The sequence below is a fragment of the Brienomyrus brachyistius genome, chromosome 23 (assembly GCF_023856365.1).
Source record: "Brienomyrus brachyistius isolate T26 chromosome 23, BBRACH_0.4, whole genome shotgun sequence".
NCBI lineage: Eukaryota > Metazoa > Chordata > Actinopteri > Osteoglossiformes > Mormyridae > Brienomyrus > Brienomyrus brachyistius.
Window position 1 is genome coordinate 4,796,451 of NC_064555.1, and position 27,701 is coordinate 4,824,151.

A 27,701-nucleotide genomic window follows, 5' to 3' on the forward strand; every position below is an offset into this window, starting at 1 on the left:
AGCGAAGCGAAGCTCAGGTTGTTGACAGGGGATACTGACTCACCCTCAACCCAAAGGGGGACCCGTCAGATTCCCGCATGACATGTAGGGGGTGACAAAGACACAGGGAGCCAGAAACAGAGGGCAGAAAGGGACCGTGCAAACGGATGGATATAGACGGAGCAGATTGATGGAAACGGAACTGAAAAAGCAACGAAAAATCCATCCATTCATCCACCCAGCTTGTAATTGCTTATCCAGTACCAATGGTGTAAATTTGGGTACGGATGTCCTTACCAATTAATTTGTCCCCACCATTTAATTTAGTTTGGGGCTGATTTTGGTGTTGAAACCAAACCTATGTCCTTGTTCGGTACCAGGCCTGGAGAAATATAATTTCTACAAAAATAACTGTAAGTGACTGTGTTTCTCCCAATTTATCATCTAATAATCTGGCTGCACAGATGACAGAATAATACAGCACTCAAGACTGTGCACTTTGGCTGAAGCTCCCAAACTACATATCTTTCCTTACATGACACTACTGAGCTTTTCTTCTTAATTACACCCCTTTCAGTCATGCTAACGCAAACTCCTGCATATTAAGTTCATGCGGATGTTTCACGAACTCCATAAAGACCTCGCGAGAAAGAAAAGCTTTGCTTTCCCATAATTGCACTCACACGAGCCGTGTGACTGGCTGCGGGGGTATTTCCGTTAGGCGTTTGGCACCAACTGTCAACACCTACGCGTTCACACGGGAAAAGACCGCAGATCTACCGTCACTCTTCAATGACGATACACTGTTACAATTATCTATTTAGCGGACCGTGTTGATCTGGCTTTCTGGTCATCACATAGTTATATGCTGACCCGAAAAATGCATATTTGCTGTTATATCAAGCTATATACGATTATGTATATAGCTATTGAGGACAGCATTTGGTACTCTGTCCAAAACTGAAAAATGGAGTATAAAGACCTTTAATATTTAGTGCCTTAACCAGCCCAAAAAAATACTTGGAGCTGAGAGTTATAGTCTCCTCTTTAACGCGGTAATGATCCGCACTGAAAGGGCGCTGGCGATCCGGCCGTTTGCCCCGAAAACATCCCAAAGCCCCGTAGTTTGCGAGTAGGAATCACCTGAAGAGCGTAACTGCAGGTAAGGCGGGTCTCACCTGCGCTGCTACAGCCAATCAGGGCTGCCGGTGGAACCAGTTTCAGCCAATCAAAGTGTAGCCCGTCTTTCCTATTATCTTAATTAATGCCCTGTGAAAGAATCCTGAGTCTATTCGCGATCCGCCGGCGGGGTGCATGGGCGCCTGACCGGGACATTTGGGGTTAGTGTCTGGGTGTCAGTGCTGCACATAAAACTGTACACCTCTATGGGGTGCGCGGCAAAGCCATTCGGCTCAGGCTCCTTGCAAAGACTGGTCTGAGCTTCAAAAGCGGTATTACCTGTATCCCGGCTTCGCCGCGGCATCTATCCGACAGCAACAGCATCTGCACCGACTTGAAAGTCCAGTTTCAGGGCGAAAAGTGGAGACAGAGCGAGATATGTCACAGGAGCCGGACAGGTAGGCTAAGTGATGGCGCATGGTTCAGGTGTAGGTGTGTACTCCGCACTGGCATCTGTTTGTATTACCCTGAATACTGCCAGTTGTTGATTAATAACAATACAATATTGACCATAAAATGTTTAGAATAAAATTATGAGCACAAAAATTCGTTTTTAAAAATGTATATTAGTGTCCCACAGTCCGGTTTGTTTTTTTAATTTTACTTTACAGGGTTTATTACATTAATTCAGGAAATCTTAAAATTAGCAATGCGGCCAAATATCCGTATTCACCGGAGATGCGATCCTGTATGGAGATCCGATTTTCCTGCGTTTGGTCCCCCGGTTATGGTGGCTGTACTTTGTAGGATATTTTATTTACTTGGCAGTGGAAATAAACAGTTTTTAAGCTTTTAATTCTGAAGATCGAAGCTTGTTAATATGAAAACATTCCGATGTGAATGAAATAATGTTTTAAATATATACATATAAGCGTGACTTCTGTCAAATAAACATCGCATTTATAATATATTGCTTAATTAAGACAACTTTATCGTTGTTATTTAGCGTACTTTACTTTGTGATATGTATTATTTCACAACATAAATATAGCTTTCGTAAATTCTAGTTAGATAATGAGCTGTTTGGTAAACATTGTGTTTCATGGTTTGTCTTTTAGTGCATTACGTTTAAATTGTAAAAAAAATAGCTTAGACTGTCGGTAGTTTTTAACTTTCTTTGTTATATTTCAAAAATACCTTCTGTTTTTCAGTTACAGTTTCAGAATTTAGATGATGTATTGCACATCAACACGGCATCAGACACACCCGTAAATACATCTCACACGCATGTCATGTGTTTGTACTGAAATATGAGTGATTCAGTCATCTTTTACACATACTCGCGCCAGTCAGCAAACGCATGCGCGTTAATGCGTCTTAATATTTGGTTCTGTTTCTGCCAACAACAGCAAGGCACTGAGAACTCAGACTTTCCAAAATTTGTTGTCTCTGTTGTTAAGGTACCTGCTCTTCCGAGTTGGTTTGGGTCGTTTGTATGTGAGACCCTGTATGATTCTGGGAGAGGCTTTATCACAGGGGTCCATTTAGACTTTGATCTTCACCCCCTGCCATGTAACCTGCAAGTGCAGATTCTGTAATGCCCTGGGTGAGGGTCTATGGGTAACCTTAATAGGTAGGGCCTATCCTTCATTCCGATTTACGTTAGCTGTGGTGAGAAGATCAACTGTTACTTTAAGTGTAATAGGAATAAACAGCAGTGACCCGTGGCTCTGTAAGATCTGAACAGGGGTTGTTGATAAATGGAGAGAGCAGATCCCACAGCACATGGGAGATGACGTGAGGATGGGTCGCTCTCTCTCGGCACACGCGCACACATAAACGGAGAGATATCATGTTGTATGCATACTGGCGAGAGCGCTGCCCTACAGATGTTGACTTCTGCTTCTCAAGTTCTTGCCGCCCCTTTTGATGGCCATGTTGGGAAACGGCCGCCGAGGTAAACACGCCACACCTGACAGGTCACACGGCACCCGCATGGCCCCGCTCGACCCGCATGGTAGATGTGAGCGCAAACAGACACGCCCACTTTGCTCGCGGTCAACAGTGTCAGCGTGAGTCACAGATCTTGTCTCAGTTTCTTGGGGAACAGATCAATTTAAGTGAGTGTTTACTATGTTTCGTTATGACCCCTCGATAAAGGTTGTACCGTTTTTTTTTTTTTTAAACACTTATATCTACATGATCTTATTTAGTTTCTACTAACATGACTTATAAGATAATACAGCCCAAACATACAGCTGTCAGCTAGATGCAAGAGCCTCCAGTGAGAGAGTAGAAATAAGCTTCATAGTTGTAGTAAACGGTGGCTGTACAGACATGGTTCATGCTACACGAACACTCAATATATGGAAGCTTGGATTGTGTGTTGTTGGGAGGGGTCGGTGCACACTGGTGTAACCGGGTCTATCTGTTTCTCCGCAGGCGGCTGGTGGTGGTGGTCCCAAACGAGGTGTCCCTGCACTCGCAGAGGATCTACACCAGCGAGGACGAGGCCTGGAAATCCTATCTGGAGAACCCGCTGACGGCCGCCACCAAAGCCATGATGAGTATCAATGGTGATGAGGACAGCGTGGCAGCCCTTGGCCTGCTCTACGACTACTACAAGGTGAGTCGTCGCTCTGGGCGGGGTGGGGGGGTATGGCCGTGTGGGCGGGGCAGCTGGCCAGGTAAAGTCATGTGACTCTGTAGATTGACAGACCTCACACTACAGATTGGTTTCGCTGAAGCACTCTAGCTTTAGCATCTTTGCTAATGGCTAGCATAGCACAGGCCTTCCACGCGTTTTCCTGTTATCTCGGTCAGACCCGACAGCTAACCGCTGTAGTTGCCCCTCAGTCAGACCTGGCAGTTACCCGCTGTAGTTGCCCCTCAGTCAGACCCGGCAGTTACCCGCTGTAGTTGCCCCTCAGTCAGACCCGGCAGTTACCCGCTGTAGTTGCCCCTCAGTCAGACCCGGCAGTTACCCGCTGTAGTTGCCCCTCAGTCAGACCCGGCAGTTACCCGCTGTAGTTGCCCCTCAGTCAGACACGGCAGTTACCCGCTGTAGTTGCCCCTCAGTCAGACCCGGCAGTTACCCGCTGTAGTTGCCCCTCAGTCAGACCCGGCAGTTAACCGCTGTAGTGGCCCCTAAACCAGCCATGACTCACCATGAGTAGTTGTCTGCTAAAATTACTTGAATTGTTGCAGTGACTGGAGCAATACAGAGCAGGTCAAGGTCATGGTGGCGCCTGTGTCATAGGGTGCAAGACTGGGAGACACCCTACTGGTCCATCGTTGGACACACACACAAACGTATCTGTATTTTACATTGTGTGTATGTGGTTCCTAGGTTCCTAAGGATAAGCGGCTCCTGTCCAACAGTAAAGTGACTGAGACCCCAGAAGAGCATGAGAAAAGGTCAGTGTTTCCAGGGTGACAGGGAGACATATAACGTTAGTGAATGCTGTGATAGGCGTTGCTATGGGAATGACATCCTGCCTTTCAGCGCTGTTGTGTGTCCCTCGCAGGAGCGGGCTGGACGCTGGCACCAGTCACATGACTTTGGACACGGCCAACAACCGCGTCCAGGTGCTGAAGACGGTCCCTGTCAACCTGTCACTGAACTCTGAGCACCCGGACGTGAAGCGAGACCCCTACTCGGGTAATTCCGGTGGCCCCGCGACTGGGCCCTTGCTGAAGACCGAGCCGTACGCCCCCTACAGGTTGCAGGGGGAGGGACAGGCCCGTGGGTATGAAGTCAGCCCCTTCAACGTGTCCCCTGGCTATCAGGGAGCGTACTGCAAAGGCGAGCAGCGAGGCAGCCCAGACAGCACCTACGAGCAAGAGCGCAAGGTGAGGGGCTGCCTGGGGCTCGCAGTGGAAAGTGGGGGAGACTCGAGCCCCCGATAGGGGTGTCATGGGACAGGGGTTGGGATTCAGGCACAATGACACCCAGCCATTTCAGGTGTGCCCGGCCAGATGTCAGAGATGCTGTGCATTAGATGCTGAGAAGGGCATAGGAGAGAATTTGATATTGAGAAGGACACTTAATAATTTAAATGTAAAGTTCTGTTTTTTGGGGGATGGGGTATATGAAGCCAAATTAAATATTGGGGAGTACACACTCCCCCCGTCGTCCTGGTTCCTATGCCCCCGGACGCTGACATTAAATGTTTCCTGGTCATGTGACCGCTTAATATCTCGTTGTGTATCTCGCTGGTTGCTCCTTGGTTCACACGGCGCTTGTTATGTTTGCAAACAGAAGTTCTGCCCGTCATCAGTCCTGGGTGCTGATGCTTTTGTCCACGACCAGTCAGGCATGTAAGTCAACCGTCCGCGACCCCGTTCAGCCTCGCGACATGGACGAGGCTTCCCATGATGCCGAGCGCCTCGAAAGAGGCCCATTCGCTCCCACGGTCGCCGAATTAAACATTTCTGGAACACGCCTCCATTTCAGAGACACGTTCCAGTACATGCTGGATGCCTCTAAGTCACTGCGACAGAAGCAGGGAGAGGCGCCCATGACCTACTTGAACAAGGGCCAGTTTTATGCAGTGACCCTGAGCGAGACCAGTGCCAACAAGGGCCTGCGTCACCCTATCAGCAAAGTCAGGGTGAGTGGTGCATTGTGGGAAGGCCAGTGCTGTGCGGTGCATTGTGGGAAGGGTACTCTCAACCAAGGGGCATGCAGAGTCATGTCAGAGTCTAATGACCATTTCAGAATGAATACTAAATAAAATCAAGCTGAGTCGTAGTTCTGGGCAAAGTGACAAATTGTTGAATTGTTAGTTAAATCTGTAAGTCGGTTGGTTTCACGCTGTTCCTGAACTTTCCACCTACACCCAGCATCAGTGGAAGCAGAGAGACATTTTGGACCCCAGGAGAGTATATTACACGGAGCCCCTAGCCAGACCAATCCAGTACATTCCAAATTTTTCACAGCCCCCGTCGCTCAGGGGCCCTTGGAATCGCCCTAATCCCCGTTATATGATGCTCCTGAGTAGAACAAACTAGCGTCCAGAACAGTGAGACCAAAGACACACTGAGATCGATGTGAGCGCAAACAGACCCGCCGTGTGTCTTCGCCCATCCAGTGTGATGACCGTATTGTAACATCGCCCCCCCCCCCCCCCCCCCTCCCCTCCCCAGAGTGTGATCATGGTGGTGTTCAGTCCAGAGAAGAACAGGGATGAACAGCTCAAATACTGGAAATACTGGCACAGCCGCCAGCACACGGCCAAGCAGCGGGTCCTGGACATCGGTAAGACTGCTGGGTTTTGTCAGTGAGACACGCTGGATCTCCAGTTGCTGGCTTGGTGATTAATGGGTGTGTGTGTGTGTGTGTGTGTGTGTGTGTGTGTTGAAGCCCTGATGTCACATTGTGTAGTAAAGAGTCGCGATGCCTCTAGGCGTAACAGGCAGGTTGTGGTTATATAAATGGTTAAGCAGCTCCGATATGCACCATGTAGCCTGTAACAGGGAACTACTCACTTCAGTTCTCACTAAGCAGAAATCGCTATTGCTCAATCTTTTATAATACAGCCATTTTCCCTCCGTTGATCTGAGGTCTGTCTCACTCCCAATGATCACATTTTATTGTCTCTTCTAACTGGGTGGAGGTCTTTTGTCCTATTTTCCCATCAGTCTTTTTTATGATGTTGATAATGATGGCAGTAAACAGTTTAGTAAACAGCAGTGAGACTCATGCTCCTTTTATTGCATGCGAATGGCTTTGATCAGTGGACGGTGCATTCAAGCCCCTGGCTGTGACTGTGTGGGGTGGGTACGGCCCATGCGGAGCTCACAGGTCTGTCGTCGTCGTCGTTGTTGTTGTTGCAGTTCACTGACAGTTCTTTGACAGAAAAAAAAAACGAAAGGGCAGCATTCGGGGTGTTTATTTACTGATAATTAATCGGTATTCAAAGGCGGTGTTCGGTGAGGCAGGAAAGCATCTCTGAGATATTCGGTGTCCGACAAGTTGCTACTTGTGTGTTGCGCAGATGCAGGTGGATGTGTGGGAACATGCTGGGGGGGTGACTTGTATGGACAGAAAGAGGAATGTCCCAGAGTCCTTTGAGGCGCCAGTGAACAGCAGGAGTTCTAGTTCTCTGTAGCTTTTGGGCTTCTAAACTTGTTTTGAAATAACTTTATTTAACTGTCAGTCCTTTCTCTCCCATGTGGACTCCAGACCCATGCAGGCCAGAATAGTTCTAAATGCATTCATGAGATTTCCTTCCTGCTTAAAAACTGTGTAGAGATCCCCACTGTATTTTTACAGATGTGGACCTATCATCTTGACCCTGTGCAGGATGCCTCTGGCCTGGCTACCTGCTATACAGCTTCAAAGTGAATTTTCTCAGAGCGCCGCCCTGCATACGCCTTGAGGCCTGAGGTCCTCCCCCTCCCCCCCCGAATCTCCTCTGAGATGGACTGAGCCACACCTTTGTCTCATAGTGTGACACCTGTCTACTCTATAGGGATAGATGAAGTGTAATAGTAGCAGGGGGAAGACAGCTGCGGAGCCAGGCCATACTGGGGTGACCCAGAGGAGCTGAGTGGTGCAGAGGGGCTCATCTTTGTGACACGGACCCTTGGAAAGCATATGGCGGCGCAAAGCCGCGCAGACGGGCCTGCAGGAAGTGAAACCCGACACTCTGGCATTGATTTGAATAGCAGTTGAGCCCTGATTACACCGACCGCCTCAGGACATGTCATAGGATCCAGGATTTGAATAGGGCTGTTTAACAGAGACTGAGAGCCAGCGCCCCCACCCCACCCCACCCACGAAACGGCAGCATGGCCGCGTTCCGGCCACCGTGGCTGCCATCACTGCTCCCGGGCTGCTTGGTGCCGCCGTGTTCAACGGGGCGTCAGATGACCCCGAAGAGACTACAGTTCCCAACAATGCCTCGTCCCAGCGGAGTCACATGGTGCTGTAAAATGGAACGGATGGTGTCGTGGATTTTGCAGTCTAGTCGGTGACATGTTGTTAAGCACATGTTCAAAATGTAAACCAATTAAAATGCGAACGGCAGAATAAATTGGTGTAGCTGTTTAAGATCTGCAAGAATTCCGCTGAAGATTCATGCTGTCGATTTTTAACATTAGACAGAAGAGGTTCATTAACACTTTTGCATAGTGGATTGATTTTCATTCTCTTACCATACAGATGTTTTGAAGGAGTCCTGTTTGTTTACCAAACCATATTATCTTTAAGAGATTACATGTGTCTATTGCTTTTATGGGAACTCTTATCTAACTCAGTCTTATCTAACTCTATCTTATCTAACTTGATCACAAGCCAAAATGCTTGAGAGGTGTATTTGACTTTCAAAATCCTTTAGTAGCTAGTCGTTGTTTTGCTGGATGCCTAAGAATAACGTTCCCTGATACCCCTGATGTTCACAAAGCAGAATCCTATGCAAACTTCTCAGCAGCTTCACTCCATCAGCAGCACATTTTTTTTAAGAGAAGCTGCCTGGTTCTCTCTGCTCTTCACAGCTGACTACAAAGAGAGCTTCAACACCATCGGCAACATCGAGGAGATCGCCTATAACGCCGTGTCCTTCACCTGGGACGTGAATGAAGATGCAAAGGTAAAAAGCAGCCCTCTGTGCCCCTCCCATCACACATGCCCTTAGAGAGGGGGGGGGTTTCCTTGCATTACACCCGCTTGTACATGTTTCACCTGTGTTTCATAAAAGGCTGCGAATGAGCTTAGCTTTGCACTGAGCCGCATGGGATTGTAATGCGTGACGGACGCCTTCTCAAGCAGCCAAACCAAGTGCTTTTTCAAATTCGTTTGCCATCAAATTGTTCGTTTCTGTTCAGTACATAAATATCTGAATGTAAGAGATTAGGCAGCCGTGGGTGGGGAGCTGTGTGGTGTCGGAACTGTTACGAGCCCTGAGGGGTGTGTGTGTGTGTGTTTGTGCTGGCCCCCAACCCCCCAGTGAGATGGGCGTCTGTCTCTCAGCGCTGCCCCAGGGCCAGTCAGCAGTGACCTGTGACCAGCACGGGGCGCCCCACAGCCTGTTTGTTTTGCGCTCAGCTCCTTGTCGGCGGGACGGAGCTCGGATTTCACCGGTGCCAGGTGGAGGGCCGGTGCGTTGGCTTGAGTGACCCGCCCTAGGCTTCAAGCCCGGTTCTGCCCCCGTGTCAAATGTCTCTTTGTCTGTATTGTCCGGGGTGGGGGACCTGAGAAATCCTCTGTCTCATTTCTGTGAGTAAATATTTGGTCATAGACCGGGCTGCTTTCCTGAAGCTTTTGCTTGAATTAACAGATCACATCCCCCCACCTTCCAGCCCCCCCCCCCCCCCCCCCCCCCGGGGTGGAGCCTTCAGTCCAATTAAAACAGATCTTCACCGTCCTCTGATCCAGTCTGACTCTTAATAGTGATGCATTTCTGCGCTGCTCTTCATTACAATAAACACATTTTAAGTGCTTCTATGACTTTAAAGCGCAAAACCCGTCTCAAGATTGAAATATTCCCGTTGATATTAGGCAGCCGAATCGGATGACCTGACCATAGCCTCTTCTCTGCCTGAAGCCGCCAGTCCTTTAGCGATAACCATCTGCGCGCTCAACGAGACCTAAAGCTATGTGACAATTTCAAGGTGCACTTTGGCCCTAAAGACATGCTAGCCTGATCTGGAGTGGAGGTGAGCATGCACCAGTTTCCTGGAACGCCATTGATCTGCGGAGCGGGAACGAAGGCGGGGGGGGGTGGCTTGTGCGTTCCAGATGGAGATCAGAGTCTTTCACAGGGGCTTTAATTCAGCAGACTTCCGGGTATCCGGTAGTAAACCGTTGCCTCAAATGAAGTAAGAGTTACCCCTTCTGTCAGAACGGACCACCCTTTTAAGTGAAGCAGTTCTGCTGTTCATGGGTAGAGAGTCACTGCGACTCTCCAACTTATTGCAGTGGTAATAGTAACTCAGACTGCAGTGTACCTTACCTGCTACATGCAAAGCATCTGTTATGTTATGGTTAGATAAACTAAGTTTGTAGCAAGCAAATTAGACCCCTATGCAGTCCGTTTCAAACCGGCTCACCTAACCTGCACCAGCTGACCGAATTCATCAACAAAAGCAAACAAACCTTCAAAGGGACTGCAGTGAGCCACTTACACGTGTCTCCAGACTGCTGACTATCCCTGCAGCCGTTTTTCCACAGATACAGACTGTTTTAAACTCTGAACTGTGAAGTTAATGAACTAGCAAGCTATTTAATTTTGGGTTCTGGTCAGCTTTGTGTGGTGGAGCCCCCTCTGGTATCTGTGGAGGTCCACCCTGCCCAGGACTACACAGTGGTCACATGGTCTAACGCGCACAGACAGTGGTCTGCTCTGGGTGAAACTGTGAAGCTGCTGTTAATCTGTTAAAATCTCTGTGCCAATCTGACACAAATGTTATGAATAGAAGAACAAACAAGAGCAAAGCCTGATGGCCCCAGTCTGAGCAGCGCGACATGAAGGAGTCCATGAGGTCGCAGTGTTTTGGGGCAATTCCTACAGCAACACAGGTGGAGGTGAAGTTGATTATTCTGAATGGAACGTGAAGGGTATTGTGGGTAACAGAGGTAGACTGGTAACTAAAATACTGTGGTCACATTTCATGAGTTGAACTATTGTTCTCTAAAGAAAGGTGCTTAATCTGTTTCATTATGCATGCAGCTATATAATCGGTATAATCTCGTTAAATATGCAGCTCAACTTAGGCAAGAATTAAACTGGACTGTAGTGCCTGAGATCTGTGTGAGTGGAAGACCATACGGATTTATTGGTCGATCTGCTGGCCAATCAGATAACAATCCTGCCTCTGATTGACAGATCTTCATCACAGTTAACTGCCTGAGCACCGACTTCTCCTCCCAGAAGGGTGTGAAAGGACTCCCGCTGACGATCCAGATCGACACCTACAGTTATAACAATCACAGCAACAAGCCACTTCATCGAGCGTACACCCAGATCAAGGTCTTCTGTGACAAGGTCAGTGTGGGCTGTGAACACCTCAGATCGCATAACAAATGCCCTGCTGAAGGCTTCAGAGTAATTAGTAATTAAACCCAGAGGTGTCAGAGTGCACAGAGGTTACCATAGTGGAAGTTCTCCCCCTAGTGGTTAGACTGGAAAGTGTCAGAATACTTCATTATGAATCCCCAAACCACCATACACGTTAGGATAATGCACAGAGTATATTTCTACAAAGGGCTGGAGCAGAGCTTTTGACAGACAGTTTGTTCCTGGTCCAAGGGTGCGGAGAGGAAGATCCGGGATGAGGAGAGGAAGCAGATCCGAAAGAAAGTCAAAGGTGAGACCGGCCGCTGGCAGTGGGGCAGGATGTGGGCCCAGATCCCTGGGACGCCCCCACTTCTCTGAAGACCAGCCTCACTTTCAAGGAATTCTAGGTCAACATTCAAATGTTTGGGCTTAAGCCATCAGACCGAACAGGAAGTAGCCAAGGGAGAAGTCATAGCTCACGAGAGATTCGACCTGCGTGTTTCAGATATTTGACCCACGTTGCTGTCACATAGCTAGGATGGGGGCGGGGGGGGTGCAGTGTTTCACCGAAGTTACCCCTTTGTGTTGCGCTAATGCAGCCCCATGTTGGTCAGCAGGGAAAGACAGTGGGCCAGGAGCCCTACCACTGCCCAAGAAGTTGGACTGCACCTACTTCAAGACCATGACCGACCTGAACTCGCAGCCCGTCCTCTTCATTCCCGATGTTCACTTTGGAAACCTGCAGAGGGCAGGGCAGGTGAGCGTACTGGGATTCAGGGGTAAGAGTAGCTGGTAGACTGTCGCACAAGAGCTAAACTGGAAAAAAAAAAAGCGCAAGCCAACAGTTGCAGTTCACGTGGAATCGGGAGAGACATTCAGTGGAATGAATGCGCGTGTGTTCTCGGGGAACATGTATGACCGGTTACACCGGTGTGCTTTTTTTTTCCCCGTCCGCAGATCTATGCCATCAACACTGAGGAGGTTGAGAAGGATGGGTAAGTGTTTAGATTCCAAAGAACGGAAACCGACAGTCCATCTCTGCAGCGAATAGAACAAATTCCAAACACCCAGTGGAGGCTCCTCCCCCAAATATTTTGATACAGTTTGATTGGCTGTTACTGGGAAGTGAGATCGCCGGTGACCATTCGTATGATGTGTTGGTGATGGTGTGCTGGGCTCTCTTCTGTTGGCCTTTACAGAAGCATGGTGGTGAAGAGTATATTCAGACCATCTCAGGATGAATGCAGTGCCTCCCCATCCAAGCAGATGAGGGGGGATTTACAGAAGAAAGGTGTGTTCTGGCAGTATGACTGAGCGCCGCGATGTGGTTGTAAAATCTCAGCTATGATTATAGCCACTTAAACAGCACTTTTAGAAGCCCATAAAACTGCAGCATAAAAGAAAATCAGAGGATTGAACACAGGCCAGCTTTCAGCAGATTATACTTATCTGCTCAAATGACTGTGGTTATAGACACACGGATGTAGACAATGACTCTGAGACGACGGGCAGATCGCGTGGGCTGTCCGTAACAGCCGTCTCTCTACCCCGCAGTGCTCCTGTACGTGAGGAGTGAGTCTGACGAAGTCTTCGACGCGTTAGTGTTGAAGTCCCCGACATTGCAGGGCCTCATGGACGCGGTGAGTCTCTCTATGTGTCTGGACCATTTCTAAGTTCGTTATTATCGGTGCACAGGTGTGCATCATGAGGTCCAGATCATGATGGAACCGGCGAACTAACAAAATGTTTTTGTTTTCCCTCAGATTTCAGAAAAGTATGGCATCCCTATTGAGAGGATGGCTAAAGTGTACAAGAGAAACAAAAAAGGGTAAAGAATGGGGGGACGTGCCAACAAAGGACAATTATGAGACCCAACTATGGACATGTATCACCTTAATGTGTTTGTAGGTACATGACATGAATGGTTGCTAATGGTTAGCTTATATCATCTCTCTTTCAGGATTCTGGTCAACATGGATGACAACATTATCGAGCACTACTCCAATGAGGATACATTCATTCTGAGCATCGACCATCTAGCAGATGCCTACAGAGTCACACTAACAGAAATTTGAGTGGCTTTTGAGGAACTGTGGCATCGTTTGTAGCATCTCGGTCCATTCGGATCGTAGAGGTCAGTGGGGAGAAAGGCCTCTAGCACGCCGAAGCCTGCATCCCCCTTAGACCATGAATGTTCTCTTAGACATCTTTTCCAAATGGACCGATCTTTTTTTTTGCCCGATAGTTTGTCACATTACTTGACACATAACTGGAGTTCTGAAGGCCTTGAGCCAGGCTCTGTAAGCCATCTCTTCAGGGGGAAAACAATGTTATTTTTGGTTTCTGGGATCGCCAGCAGACATCATCCAACGAAACGCACTGTTGAGCATGAAGTGAAGATGCTTGGTGTTGGCCGGATCCAATCCAACCCCGAAAAGGCAGTTGAGACTGTGCTGAGATCTGATGTCATACTTGTATGTGCTACAAGGGGAACCATCGGTAAGCGGACAGAATTTTAAACGGGCCCAGAAGACCGGGCCAGTTGGCTACAGTGCATTAACAGCGCTTATAAGGGACAGCATTGTATCCATCGTCTGAACCCTCAGGAACGCAGGTGACCCTCTGTCCTAGTGCAGTGTGCATCGCGGAACAAAGACATTTAAAGGACAATGATATTTTCTACTTCTCTGTGAACAAATGGAGGCGAATGTTCAGTGTGTTGCTGTTCTATTGCTATGGCATGGATATCTCCCTGCAGCAGCTCTCTTGGAGACGAATCACATCTCCGCAGATCACCTGACCTTCACAGAGAAGCGAAACCCGAAACTGGGCATGTTAACAGGGATCTTATATTCATAGGGTTGGACTAAAGAGTGCACACCAGTTTTGTACTTTTTTTAAGGTTTCTTTTTTAAAATGGACGTATTTATTTTATTGGTAATATAAAATCTGTAAATATGATGGATATGTCTACATTTGATGGAGGTACTAACCAGGGCTGTTACATGCAGAAAATTCCAGCAGTCATACTGGTGAGCTTCATTGTTAACTGATTAATGACAGGGATGAGCAGGTCTTAACTGAAGCTCCTGATTGGACAGCAGAGAGAGTGTGTCTGTCTGTCTGTCTTTCTTTGTGTTTCCATCAAAATATCAGTGCACCACTGTGGAGGACAGGCCATCTGACTCAACCCACACAGACACTCAAACATCTCATTCTGGTCAAGATCATGTGAAAATGTACCTTCAAAAACCTTAGAAAACTGCAGCATGCGAACTGTTATATACTGGAAAGTTTACACTTTGCATATGAAATTTCTCACCGTTTCACAAAAAAAAGTATGAAAATAAAAACACTGCCTGGCATCTCCTAAAGGTCTGGTCTGGTTCCCATGACCTTCTGCTCCTGTGGTCCCCAGACATGGTTTTGGTCGCCTGAACATTTCATTCGTTCAGGTTATTTCATGCTGCCCTAAAAACGGCAGCTGTGAAGCAAGATTTTTTTAAAGAAAACGCACAAGGTGTGTTTCTTTGGAAAACATGCAGGCTTTATTGCATCCTGTGACTGTGGGTGATCGGCAGGTGATGGACACCTCCGTTGGTGAACAGAAGCATTCGATTCAGGTGGTAAAAACAAAAGGGATTAAATGAGCCCCCGGTGCAAACAGCACTGGTGACATAGAGTGATGAACTGCAGATTCGAAGCCAGGATCGGCATCCTACCGTGACCTTGTCACTGAGGAATGCACATCCCCTCACTTCATCAACCCGCCTAACACGTGCTCATTTACAGAACACACTTTCAACTTGACATACAAGACAATCACTCACTCAAAACTCAAAATATTGGCAGCTGGGTCACCTCCTCCTACTGTAAGTTAAGATGCCTGTTTTGTGACGTCAGTATATTCATAAATAAACACAAGTATTTTTTTTTCCCCCAGAAGCTCTGAAAAGATACATAAACAGAAGAGAGACAACTTTTTTTTTGGCTTATTTTTTCACTTTTGACTTCTACTTTTAAACGTCACGCTACACTGTACTGATGCTCAGTAGATTCCCACAAGCTTTCCCTCAGCCTGACTTTCAATCCCCACGTCTCAGAAATGCAACTGCCCAAAAAGGAAACCGTTCAGGGAATTAAAACATGGATATTCAGTAATAATCTTGGCGCGGTCTAACTCGTAGAGAAATGCCTATCTGTGAAACTGCAGCACGCACACGTCCATCTGGTAAATTCTCCAGTACATGCTCCACGAAGCCTTAAAAAACAAGCAAAAAGAAGCAACCGGTGCTTTCCCATCAGAAGGTCAGAGGTTATCCTAGTCTACAGTTCAAAGGTCAGAGGTCATCCTTGTCCACTTCCAGCGGCATCCAGAGATGAGTCCTAAATATGTGTCTCATGCTGGAGGAAGCATTGTGTCGTTTTATGAGTGACCCTATGCGTTGTATTTTGGTGGGGGGGTTTTCAAAGTTCGATTTACATATAAACATCAGTTTTCCTCTCAGCAGTCCAGCTGTTCAGGGAGGGTAATCCTCAGAGTGAACGCGGCCGTGGTTGAGAGGTGGCACATGTGTGTGTCTGTGTGTTTGCATGAGGGATGCACGTGTGTGTCCGACTGTCAGCTTTTCCTGTGAGTTTGCACGCGCACACACACATGTAGTCCCCACCAGTACAGTTATGCAACATGCATTTGTATAACTGACTGCGACACTACGTGTCCTGATAAAATAACGCTTAAAAAAATACAAAAAGGAACAAAACAAGAATACGTGTGGTGAGGTGAAATGCTGGCTTAGCCCAGACTGGCGCTGCTGGGGTCACACTGCAGCAGACGCACGATGGAGGGGTCGTTCTTCGCTCCCTCCACAAACTCCGCCAGGGACAGCTTGCCTGGAGAAAACAAGCACACCAGTAATAACCTGAGAAGCCATTTCTTTGTCTCTGCTGCAGTTCCATTGTACCACCAGTAGGTGGCAGTATATCATGGCCCTAGACCCTATACTACATGTTCAGTTTTTCCTTGTCGATTATAAACCCTCGTGCAGCTTGGCCCCTATGCTGCCCATGATCCAGGCCTTCACACCTCCCTCCTTGATATTTCACCATTGCAGTGTCAGCTGGTAGCCTATGAATCGGCAGTCTGCCACTCACCATCACCATTGGTGTCCATCTGCCTGAAAATCTTATCTGTCCGCTTCTCTGGTGTGGACTCGTCCTCAGGCATCTTCATCACTGAGGACACCATCTTGTAGATCGCCTGAAGGGGACAGCGTTGACGGCACACGTTAGATGGGCAGAGCGCTGCATTATGGGCGAACTGCAGGAACGTCGTGCACGAGACATTGCGGGCAAGCAGACTGATGGCTGGGGGCGGAGTCCATTCTGCAGGCCGTCTGGCATCCCTCCTGTCATGCCTCGGGTCAGCCCACCACAAGCAGGTGACCAGGCAAACCTCGAGGTTGGTCCAAGGCCACAATTTATGGAACATATGACATGCAAATATGACGGATGAGACAGATGCAAAGCTTCTCCGGCTGCAGTTTTCCGGCTGCAGTAATAACCAGCCTGCAGCAGAACCCAGGAGGCTAAACCACTGCCAAGTGTCACGAGTTTGTACAGAGCAGAGACATGTGCTGTCAGGTTGACTGTAATCAGCCCATGAGGGTCATACAGACCCGCTCCCCCCTCAAGGCAGCTCTCTGTGGACCCGGCTGAACTAACCGCATGCGCTGATCGCCATCAGCAGTCAGATTATTCGCTGGTGTGGTTAGCATTTCAGCATCCGGACTTTGCTGAGCCGACTGGTGAGGCATTCAGAGAAGCAAGCGGGGTTATCTACTGCGTGTGAGCTTCCTTCTGAATTACACCCGGTTCCTCTTGAAGCCACACTCTGGAAAGTAAGGGGCTTCAACACAGCCTTGCTTCGTGTCATCAATGACATCTTTTCCTTTCTAATTTCCATCTTATCTGGCGAGTAATGTAACTTGTTTTTATCAGCTAGCATCACTCATTAACCATCATTATCACCATCATTCTGGCAATGATGGGCACGGCTAGGGCTCAGAGCTCAAAGTCACTCCACCACAACCAGGGCTAAACCAGTGGGGTGCAAGTGCATGTACCAGAAAACACAATCTTAACAATGACTGACCATGTCACTGCTCTACATTTACATGTGTTTGGCATCAAACATGTAGGTATGTGGGGAGTGGGTAGGGTACCAACCTGCACGATCTCCAGCATCTCGGCCTTGCTGATGTAGCCATTGCCATCCAGGTCATACATGCTGAAGGCCCACTTGAGCTTCTGCTCCAGCTTCCCACGTGACGTCACGCTTAACGCGATGATAAACTCCCGAAAGTCTATTGTGCCATCACCATTGGCGTCGAAGGTACGGAAGACATGCTCAGCGAACTTGGAGGCGTCGCCGTAGGGGAAGAAGTTCCCATAGATCTTCTTGAACTCGCCCATGGAGAGAGCCCCACTGGGGCAGTCTCGCAGGAAACCCTTGTACCACTCCTGGATCTCATACTCGCTGAAGTCCGTGCTCTCCAGCAGGTCCTGCATCAGCTCCGGGCGGATCTTGCTGTTCTGTTTGCCCATGTTGCACAGTCAGTTTTGGCTGAAGGGCCTGGGTGGGAGAAGCTGAAGGGAAGAGAGCCCGGCTTAGTTTGTGAGACTATGCCAAGTGTGACACCATTCTGCTCCACCACGACACACACATCACACACATTCCCACACATCTAGCACACTGATTTTTCACAGCTACAATAAGGCCCCCATCCTGAAGCTACAAGCAGGGCAGTTCGTCCCGGATCAGCATGCATGCACATTAAAGTTCTCAGCCATCACCCACAATAACCTGATTCCAAAAGAAGCCTCTAGAGCAAAAGTGTGACACAGGAATTCACAGTAAGACAACCTGTGACTTCCCATTGAAAGGAGAGAACTTAAGCATCAGTAATGATTCCAGGGAAATTTTATCATTTATTTATGTTGAATTGTTCAATGGGCACCTTTTGTCTGCAAATTTACAATGGTGAATAAGACAGTAAGACCTTCAGAGCTGTCTGTTTCTCTATCATTCTTTGCGTCATGAGGACTTAGGGCCGTACAAAGAACAGGAAACACTCCTTAGAGTACACTGTTTGAAGAAAAAGATAATGTTTCTAAATTCAGATGATTGAAAATGTGAATAAAACGAGACCTTGGATGCAAGTCAACAGCTGTGATTAATGCTGATCGAGCTGACGCACTGGGCGTGGGCTGGAGAACCCGCTGGGTCCTGCTCCTCCTCGTCCATCAGAGCCCAGAATATCCAGCGTGATGCACAAGAAGAGACAGCTGTTTGTGAAAGCCTTCCGGATCCTTCCCATCATGGAGGGTGTCATCAAGCATCCTTCTCAGTCCTCCGGATGCCTTGACGACTTAGCCCAGAGGGGGGAGGGGTTGAACCCAGGACTGATTATAAAAAGTGGGGCCTTCAAGAGTCATAACTACTGTGAACCGTTTGACATAAAGATGTAATAACTGGAGGCTTTCCTTGAGTGCTAAGGAACTTTTCTACAGATAGTATCCGACTTGTGGTGCCTTTATTTGTTGCCTTAACTGTAGCTCTGAAATCAGGTGAAGGATGAGCAGTTCACTTCAGCCAGTGGAGCAAAGTGATTATGGGTGGTGAGAATTCAGAATCTCAACACCGGGACCTTCAATGCAGATTCACAAGCCAGAAATAGAAATGCAGACAAAAGTTTTTCTAAGAAATATCAGGAATCGAAATGTTTTTTTCCTGCAGATTCTTTAGGGTGCTGTAAACACAAACATCTCCCTGACAACAGTATCAATAGGAATTACACATCTGCATCCACATTCCATAATTCATTTCTTTTGCGTAGTGTTTCATAAAGTCATCATAAAGTCACCCATGTTTCATTACATCAGAAAAAGGAAGAAAAATAAGTCATCATGATAAGAGACATTTCTTGTATGGATCAGATTAGAATACATCATGACTCTTGTTGCCCAACTGTCGACAAAATGCTTGTGCTTCTCTCCCCTGATATGCGAGTCGATGGCTATAGAGCCCATTGTTGCCAGTTTGATGACTATTTCTTTGCCAAAAGTCACACTGCACTTCGCAGACATTTGCCGTCTTTTTCAACCAGCCATGGTACTTTTTTTTTTGACGCATTGACATTAATAACAATTACTTATTAATTAACATTGAATTAATTAATCAAATCATACATAAGTTTTTCCTGTTACTGTTAGATATTTTTCTTTTTTGTATGATGTTAGACTGTTTACTTACTAGTTGTAGCTAAAATGAAAATATTCTTGCAATTCTGAATGCTTTTGAAACGTGTTACTTTAATTTTCAAATAAAATTTCATGATTATGACAGCCGTGCCTCTAAGATATAATCACCATAGGCAGTATAAAAAAAACCAGGGTCCAACCATCACAAACAGTATAGGAGTGAAAGCCCCAGTATGTGACCATTATAAATGGAGTAATGTGAGAGGCTTGCTTGATTATGGAAATTTACTCATGCTCCAAACATTAAAGGGGCCTGCACCTGTCCGGTTTATCAGCTGCGGCAGTTTCTGAGTTCAGCTCAAATGCTGTCGTGGGGAAGGGGAGACTAGATACTTCTGGAAGGGTGAAAAATTCATCCCACCTCCTCTGGTACACAATCCTTGACGGGATAATTAGCCAGTGACCAGTAAGCCTGCCACTGTGCTGAATATTGTTGCAGTGTAACACTGCAGAAAGAAGCAGTTACTGACATTAACTTCTTCAGCATGGCTTGTGTGGAACAGCTCGAGGAAGTGGCTGGATAGCTACTACGGAACACTGCAGATGAAATCCTTGCTTTGTTCACCTCCCTGATTTGGCCTCGACTTTTGGCTACATGCTAACATTTCTCCAAGCTGGTTCTGTGTCATGTTTACACAGAGAGGCATTAAAGGTATAGGGGGAACGATGATTCAAAACAAACAGATCCATTAGACATCATGCCTTAACTTTTAATAGACAGGATTTGAATGAATTCAAATGAAATTCGGTACTGCCACTCTGTTGTGCAGAACATGGGCCAAGAGAGACCACTGGAAGCCAGGTGAAACCATCAGTCAGTGGAGACCAAGGGCGATTACAGACTCCAGGAGCCAGCGGGAACCATGAGCCGGTGGAGTGCTGGAGCCATCAAAGACTGCCAGAACCCAACAGGAACCATGAGTCAGTGGAGACCAGGAGCAATTATAGACTCCAGGAGCCAGCGGGAACCATGAGCCGGTGGAGTGCTGGAGCCATCAAAGACTGCCAGAACCCAACAGGAACCATGAGTCAGTGGAGACCAGGAGCAATTAGAGACTCCAGGAGCCAGCGGGAACCATGAGCCGGTGGAGTCCTGGAGCCATCAAAGACTGCCAGAACCCAACAGGAACCATGAGTCAGTGGAGACCAGGGGTGAATCTCAATACCAAGAACGCAAAGATACTTGAGGTCTTGGCAAGACTGATCTTGCAAACATGCCTTCCTAGAATGAACTTGGGGCGCAATGAATCATGGGATTAGTCTCGTTTGGCAAGGATGCATCCAATGTGTCCTTGACATTTGGGGCGGAGCAGGACCAACATCTAGCGATTTTTACCATCCTCTGTACTTGTATTCTTAGTACTGGAACCGGTCTTTGGCAATGGAAGATGACGTAAAACAGATATATGGGAAAAGAAGTAAACACACTGAGATTCACCCCAGGAGCCATTAGGGAGTGTCAGAAGCCAACAAAAACCAAGAACAATAACAGAAGAATCATCCTGCAGAGACATGCGCATCGCATACTGTACAAAAAGCAACATATAACCCGAACCATTCTAAATCCTGGACACAAATGGACAGATTATTTTCATTACAGAATTTCACATGCATGCTTCTCCTGCACCTTACTTAGTTCAGTGAACCTCATTTCCAAAGAAGTCATATACTTTGGGAACAGAGCAGTTTGATCATAAGGTGGCAGTGACCTTGTCCTGGGGCATCCCGCTGCATCCACACACATAGTGGAGTACAGTGCAGTATCTTGGACTAATGGATTCCCGGGAAACTCAAGGGCTTACAGCAGGTACGACTAAGCTAACAGTGGCCTGCTGAGAAGGAGGATTGGAGGCTGGGTTATTTCTAGGCCCCCTTAGGAACTGTCCATTCTCTTCAATTAACCCTAAGGCTCTTACTGAAGTGACTCTCAGAGCGATGATGCTGTTACACAAGAAAGTGGGGAGTCGCTACATATGACCCTCTTCAGTGGGCTGAAGACTGCAACACCACCTCCGGAGATGTTGGTAGGTCAGTCAAGAACAGTGGCAGATAATCAAATCCATAAAAGCACTTCAGCAGTTGCCTAAATAGTCCATTGCTCCCTTATAGTAACGAACTATATTCTGTTTAACTAACTCTACTGCAATTACTGGGACCGACATGAGGGTTCATACACTTCAGAGTGACAGAAGATGGTACCTACGCTTTTCAGGCTGAGCTCCTCCAGCATTTATCAGGAGCAATGCCCCTGATGAGATGCCATGATGGAAAAAGCAGCGGCAACTGAATGCAATTTATACTGCAGCTTCTCCTTTGAGTCTCTGTGTTAGCAAACATCAGAAAGAACATAGCAGCAGATCATGTTACTATATATACAGGCAACTTTATGCTAACAAACTGTGAAATTAGAGGAGCACCAATCCAACTTTTTCAGTGCAGATACGATCCCGAAACCCGAATAGAGGGTATCGGCCAGTATGAATACAAATTCGATACGAAAATTCTTTTTAAACTAGTAAATACAAATGAGAGAAAAAAAAAAAAAAAATCGCCAAAACAGCTTTGTTAATTATGCTACTAAAATATACATAATGTACTGTTCTACCTGATTTGTACATCATGTTTTAAACGTTTTTGAGACACTTGCAGTTCAATTAGAATATCTTCCAAGCGACTATACACTAGGGACTAATGCTTAAAATGCTCCGAAATTTAGCGCAAAAACAGCCCAAGCTAGCAGCTCCCAAACCATCCATTGCTTTTTCATATTACACACCTTGTCTCGCACACTTTCATTTGCTTTGTTTAGTGGGATTTTCCGCTAAACTCTACTCCCACCCCTCGAAACTTTGTTTTTACAAAGACTGGAAATTGCTGTGCTACTAGTTGCTGTTCCAAGCGTAATATACTTCTAGATTGCAGACGTTTGATATACCAAGTAGATTGAGTGGCAACATCAGCGTTCAGCTTGAATGCCACGAAAACACATCTAAAATGTGAAAGAGCTGCTGTGCGATTGATTGTTATTTAACAGGAAATAAGAACTGTCTCTTTACAGACTGCCGAAAACCAAGTAACCATGGATCGGACACATATGGCCAATCAATAATCAATCCGGTATAGGTATGGATCTGTGTCAATACTGATCCCAAATATCGGACTGGTGCACCTCTCAGTGAAATGACTGGAAATAAACCTTTCATCATTAGCCACCTGAGCATTGCAGGAAACCTGAATAAAATACAAAAACCTTTCAAATGCAGCAGTGTCTGCTAAACCTCCTTGCCTAGATAGTAAACATACGATGGTTGGGTTACGGAATGACGTTCTCTAAATTCACACATGCCAAAGAAGGATTAAGGCACTTGTGTACATCAATGTTTACACCTTTCGCACTTGTTAGCCCTTTAGCTTCTCAGGCTAAGGGGTCAGATTAGAGCCGCCAACCTGAAGGTGGACTTTCGCTCCTGGATAAAGGATCAGGTGTTCTATGGCGTACATCTTTACCAAACCAAACTCTATAGCTCCAAATATAAGATCAGGACCATTTTTGCCTCCTATCTAACCCGTGTTCCTGTTTATCCCAAATCTTGACAGAAGCCAGTAGCTGCTTCTTATAAAACATTCACATGTGTTTAAGGACATAATTCAACTGGCCACATGGTTGACATTCAGCTACAAGCCTACCTGTTGCCGACACACTGCACCTCTCTGCTCTGCTTACATTGGCATTTGAAAACATCACAGACTCTCATGGGAAATGGCTTCTATTTTAAGTTCTATTTAGGTTTTACAGAACAAATAAATCGAAGTGGTTCTGCATGTAATGCTGTTCAGAGACATAAGCTGCACTGCTACCATGCTTATGGGTCACATGCGGTCAAATCAATGCTGCTGGTTCTCCAGCAGCCTGCAGTGTCTCTCCACTTTGGGGTGATGCAGAAGGAAATGAGGGCGTTCGTGGGCGGTGACGTCAACAAACATTTGGACTGCCGGAATCAGTTTCCCAGTTAGCTCAGAAACAGACGACATAATAATAATATATTATTGATACGTTACTGGTCCCCCATGGGGAAATTCTCCTCTTGCCTCTGTCATCTTGCTCTCTGTGGGTGAGAGTAAGCTGTCTGCGAAGGGCAGCCACCCCCTACAGCACCCAGGGAGCCGGGGGTTAAGGGCCTCGCTGAAGGACCCTCGCATGTGCAGAGGCTGGGCTCCAATCAGCGACCTTCTGATCACAGGTACGGAGGCTCAGCCCACTAGCCACACGATACCACGCTACGACCAGTAATGCTGGCAGAGGCAAAACTGCTATGGTCCTTCTTTTAATGTTTATCTGTAGAAATGAACTCTGTTGTGTTAGATGTCCATCATCTAAGGAGAATTCCCAATGTGAATTAAGCATAATAATAATAAAATAATAATAATAATAATAATAATAAGAGTTGACCCCTCCCAGCCTCTACCCTCTGGCAGGAAACGCAGAACCATCGCAGCCAAAACCATCAGACACTGGGCCAGTTTCTGTCCCACTGCAGTGTCCCTCACCAACAGTGACTGTCCTGCTAACTGCAGACACTTTCCACTTCAGTCAGCTGATATCCTATAACTCTTCCTTGCATCACCCCTGCTCACTAATATTCTCTATGTAATCTAATGTAACCTAATGTAATCAATCCATCTCGTTATTGCATACCATTCCACTTCTGCATGCCTGACGATACAGTCTAGTGTAAAAAGTACATGTAAAATTTCATGTGCACATCCGTGTAAATTGACTTGACATTGTCTTGCATGTTGTATTTATTTACCAGAGAACACCCGCAAAACTGATTACGTTATGTCATATTAATATACGCAGCAAATAAAGATCTGTGAGATTCTGATTAAGGATCAAACCACTGGAACCCTGGAAAGTGGGTGGGAGATAAAACAACCCTTCGGACAAAAAAGAACAAAACATGAGGTTCAGTTTAGGATGGAGAGCCTCATGGCCACTCCGGAAGGTCGGTGTGTGAAAGCGTCCCATTGGAAAGATCCCCGCTCAGGTCTGGCTTCTATACACGCCTAGTCTATCTGGTACAGGACGCAGCGTGACTCCACGGCTCATTACCCTCAAACGGCTCACCGCCTCTCGCCGGCGCATCTCACAAAGCCGGTAATCTGGAGATCAAGGCGAGCGTGAAAATCCAGCAATATCATCAACATCGACAACTGCACGAGTCACCGCCTCGCGGAGCTTCCGGTAAAATCTGCACAGCACGCTCGCGCAAACCAGCAGGTTTTTTTCGGACAGATAAAAACATTCGCCGTACGCAGGTGCTCCTTTTGTTATTTACGCACAGGAGGGGGCACGACACACGCGTGAGAAGCCCATGTGCTCCATGTGCAGCAGCACTGCTGCGATCTGCTATCACGTTTTATGTCTCGGGTTTTGAGTCACACGCTGATCACTCCAGAGCCCTCGCCAGTCCCACTGAATCTTGCACATGAGACACTGGGAGGACACGGTCTCTCTATTTTGTGCAACTCCAGGACAGAAGTCAGCTGAAAGGCTCGGCATATTTTCAAAGAGGACATGCTGCCCCCCGAATGAAAAACAAAACACAATCCTCAGCCCCGCCCAGGGTCCAGTGGAAGCTTCTCCAAAGTGACGAGTGAGGAAGGTGGACTTTCAGATCAGCTCACGCCCGTCTCCCTGCGCTGTGTCATGCTTATTTTGCGAGCATCCCTACTTCCTGTTTCCCCAAAACTGCTGGAAAATCATCCACTTCCCCTGTTTTTCTGTTTATATCAGGTTTGAACTTTCCACTCAGTCTGATACCTCAGTTTATCTGGCATAATGCCTCAATGACAGGTCTCATGTTAATCAGACTCACAGACAAACGAGGAAATGAAACATTACATAAACAGGACGTGGACATCTTAAAGTAAAATGACCATTCACTTTAAATAGTTAAATATATGTGGAAATAAACACTAACCATTAAGCTCCCACTTTTGCTGCCTCAGAGTACGCAGATAATGAATAATGACACATGTCGCCCGGGAATACAGCGCCGAACTAGATGAACAACTTCGGCCAGACGTGGGACCAGACAAGCGGGCAGCTTCTCACGACCCTGCGCGGGGTGTCCTTTGGCCAGGCCGGTCCTGGGGCTCCTGACACCCGCCTGTTGCTTCTGCTTGGTCTCAGGGTTCACATCTAACGGAACTTTCTGCGTGTGACATTCCGAGGGGAGGCAAAGACGAGCCTCCGGCGGCTCTCACACCTCAAACTCTCAAACTCATACGCGGCGCTCCCCATCTCAGCCTGGCGCCCTGGCATCGGCTCCAAAGTCACGTTAAAATCAAAGCGTCGAAGCCTGAAGCCTCACCGAGCGGCAGCGCTCCGTCCGACCCCCCGGTCCCCGGTCACAGCGGCAGCGCAGCGTCCGACCCCCGGTCTCCTGTCAGGGCACCAATCGCAAAAGAAGATTTAAACTCCTCACCTTACTTATTGACTTAACAGCCAGCCGCTAACAGTCCATAACTGAGCACTTTCCCAGCAAGTAGTGGTGGGAGCTACTCGGGGCGGCGGGCAGCGCGGAGACAGCAGAAGGAGAAGAAGCAGCAAATCCAACTCCAAACTTCACTAGGAGCCTTCAGCTCGGCGCCAAGACCCGCCCCCTCTGCGTCACGACGCCGCATCACGTGGGCGGGGCCAGTTCGCGTTGCTCCGGCAACAAGGGCACCGTGCTGAAATGATTTTGACCCGTCATGTATCAGGCTTTTTGACAGAATCTGAGCTTAAAGACACAGGATTGTTGTTTGTACCATTCCTATATCGAGAATGCGAACAAGTGTACGATTTATAACTGACAAAAAAATAATACACAGATAATATATTTTTATTTGTACAAGTTCATTGAAATTCTTTGATTTTTGCATGTTTCATATGCTTCAGTGCTAATTGGAATTACTAAAATGCCCGTAGCATGTGCGAGTGAATGGTGTGTGTGTGTGTGTGTGTGTGTGTGTGTGCCCTGCGATGGGCTGGCCCCCCATTCTGGGTTGTTCCCTGCCTCGTGCCCATTGCTCCGGACTCCCCATGACCCAGTAGGATAAGCGGTTTGGAAAATGGATGGATGGATATGCTTCAGTGTGACACATAAAGACACAGCTGACCAAAGACTGGGGTCAGAGCACAGGTCCAGCCATTTATTTCAAAGTTAAGGGCTTTGCTTAAGAGCCTAACAGATGAAAGATTCAAACCAAGACACGTGTACTGCAATGCATGAACTGTGGACAGATGTCTCATCTCACATTGGGAGACATGCGCGCTTTTAAAGGATTAGACAAACGAAATCCCATCATTAAGGCCTAAGCTAACCACTTTCAGAAACCATCCTTTTCACTCCAAAGTCAGCACAATGTCTAATTTACCAATCTAACAGATTAAAATGGAAAATATTGTGCTTAATGCAAGGTCCCAGTTAGATTGTAGTGCTTCTGAAGGACAGGACACGTGCTGAAAGGTCCCATTACAGAAACAGAAAGAAGTATGACAGGCGCTGTTCACACCAGGTATTGTTATGTTTCATAATTGACCATAAATATATCAAGGCAAACAGAAAGCAGGCAAACCATGTGGAGAATAACAGGCGTATGAAGTAAGATGACAGTAAAACATGGTATTGCCATGTTCATACAAGGCAGAAAAAATGGGAAACATACCAAAGCATTTTAGCATCCACACACTGCCCACCTTCCACACCCTGTGAAAATGTGGTGGCTTCCTGATGTTTTGCTGGGCCTCATTTGAGTACCTTCTAGTGGGGGAAAGGGGGCCACCATATGGGGGGGGGGGGGGGCGGGGGCACAGCCATGGGGACCTCGTCCAGTAGTGAAGCATTGCAGAAATGGGGACCTCATCTTTGTGACAGTCACCTCTGGTTATTGTTAGAATTTAGGGTTAGCATTTAGGGTTTGGGTTAGCATATAGGGTCAGCATTTAGAGTTTGGGGTAGCATACAGGGTTAGCATTCAGGGTTTGGGTTAGCATATAGGGTTAGCATTTAGGGTTTGGGTTAGCATATAGGGTCAGCATTTAGAGTTTGGGGTAGCATACAGGGTTAGCATTCAGGGTTTGGGTTAGCATATAGGGTTAGCATTTAGGGTTTGGGTTAGCATATAGGGTCAGCATTGAGAGTTTGGGGTAGCATACAGGGTTAACATTCAGGGTTTGGGTTAGCATATAGGGTTAGCATTCAGGGTTTGGGTTAGCATATAGGGTCAGCA

At 47.1% G+C, this 27,701-nt stretch overlaps 2 protein-coding genes across 5 annotated transcripts; one reads left to right on the plus strand and one right to left on the minus strand.

The window, feature by feature from the left end:
• Positions 1 to 1,257: 1,257 nt before the first annotated feature.
• On the plus strand, positions 1,258 to 14,473 carry LOC125719205 (grainyhead-like protein 2 homolog). 2 transcript variants are annotated; one of them, XM_048993777.1, is made up of 16 exons: positions 1,258 to 1,556; positions 3,541 to 3,724; positions 4,448 to 4,515; positions 4,626 to 4,950; positions 5,360 to 5,418; positions 5,555 to 5,711; positions 6,247 to 6,358; positions 8,599 to 8,693; positions 10,929 to 11,087; positions 11,352 to 11,409; positions 11,714 to 11,856; positions 12,057 to 12,094; positions 12,299 to 12,390; positions 12,654 to 12,739; positions 12,863 to 12,927; positions 13,060 to 14,473. In XM_048993777.1, exons 1-16 carry the CDS (start codon positions 1,537 to 1,539, stop codon positions 13,172 to 13,174), a joined length of 1,776 nt encoding a protein of 591 aa, XP_048849734.1. In that variant the 5' UTR covers positions 1,258 to 1,536; the 3' UTR covers positions 13,175 to 14,473. The 2 variants fall into 2 exon arrangements, with proteins under 2 accessions (XP_048849734.1, XP_048849735.1); XM_048993778.1 differs by having other exon boundaries at positions 11,717 to 11,856.
• A 151-nt stretch (positions 14,474 to 14,624) lies between these two features.
• On the minus strand, positions 14,625 to 26,085 carry LOC125719207 (neurocalcin-delta-like). 3 transcript variants are annotated; one of them, XM_048993781.1, is made up of 4 exons: positions 25,799 to 26,085; positions 17,328 to 17,747; positions 16,254 to 16,359; positions 14,625 to 15,992 (listed from the first exon to the last, which is right to left on the minus strand). In XM_048993781.1, exons 2-4 carry the CDS (start codon positions 17,703 to 17,705, stop codon positions 15,895 to 15,897), a joined length of 582 nt encoding a protein of 193 aa, XP_048849738.1. In that variant the 5' UTR covers positions 17,706 to 17,747; positions 25,799 to 26,085; the 3' UTR covers positions 14,625 to 15,894. The 3 variants fall into 3 exon arrangements, with proteins under 3 accessions (XP_048849738.1, XP_048849737.1, XP_048849739.1); XM_048993780.1 differs by having other exon boundaries at positions 25,913 to 26,083; XM_048993782.1 differs by lacking the exon at positions 25,799 to 26,085 and adding an exon at positions 25,406 to 25,750.
• Between the last annotated feature and the right edge of the window lie 1,616 nt (positions 26,086 to 27,701).

Excerpts from the sequence above, each read along its gene's own strand:
- LOC125719205 (XM_048993777.1), top strand. The coding sequence starts at position 1,537 with ATGTCACAGGAGCCGGACAG. Across the intron at positions 5,712-6,246 it reads ACCCTATCAGCAAAGTCAGG|AGTGTGATCATGGTGGTGTT; the intron begins GTGAGTGGTGCA and ends TCCCCTCCCCAG. Across the intron at positions 6,359-8,598 it reads GCAGCGGGTCCTGGACATCG|CTGACTACAAAGAGAGCTTC; the intron begins GTAAGACTGCTG and ends TGCTCTTCACAG.
- LOC125719207 (XM_048993781.1), bottom strand. The coding sequence starts at position 17,705 with ATGGGCAAACAGAACAGCAAGATCCGCCCGGAGCTGATGCAGGACCTG. Across the intron at positions 16,360-17,327 it reads AGATGCTGGAGATCGTGCAG|GCGATCTACAAGATGGTGTC; the intron begins GTTGGTACCCTA and ends TGTCCCCTTCAG. Across the intron at positions 15,993-16,253 it reads GATGGACACCAATGGTGATG|GCAAGCTGTCCCTGGCGGAG; the intron begins GTGAGTGGCAGA and ends TGTTTTCTCCAG.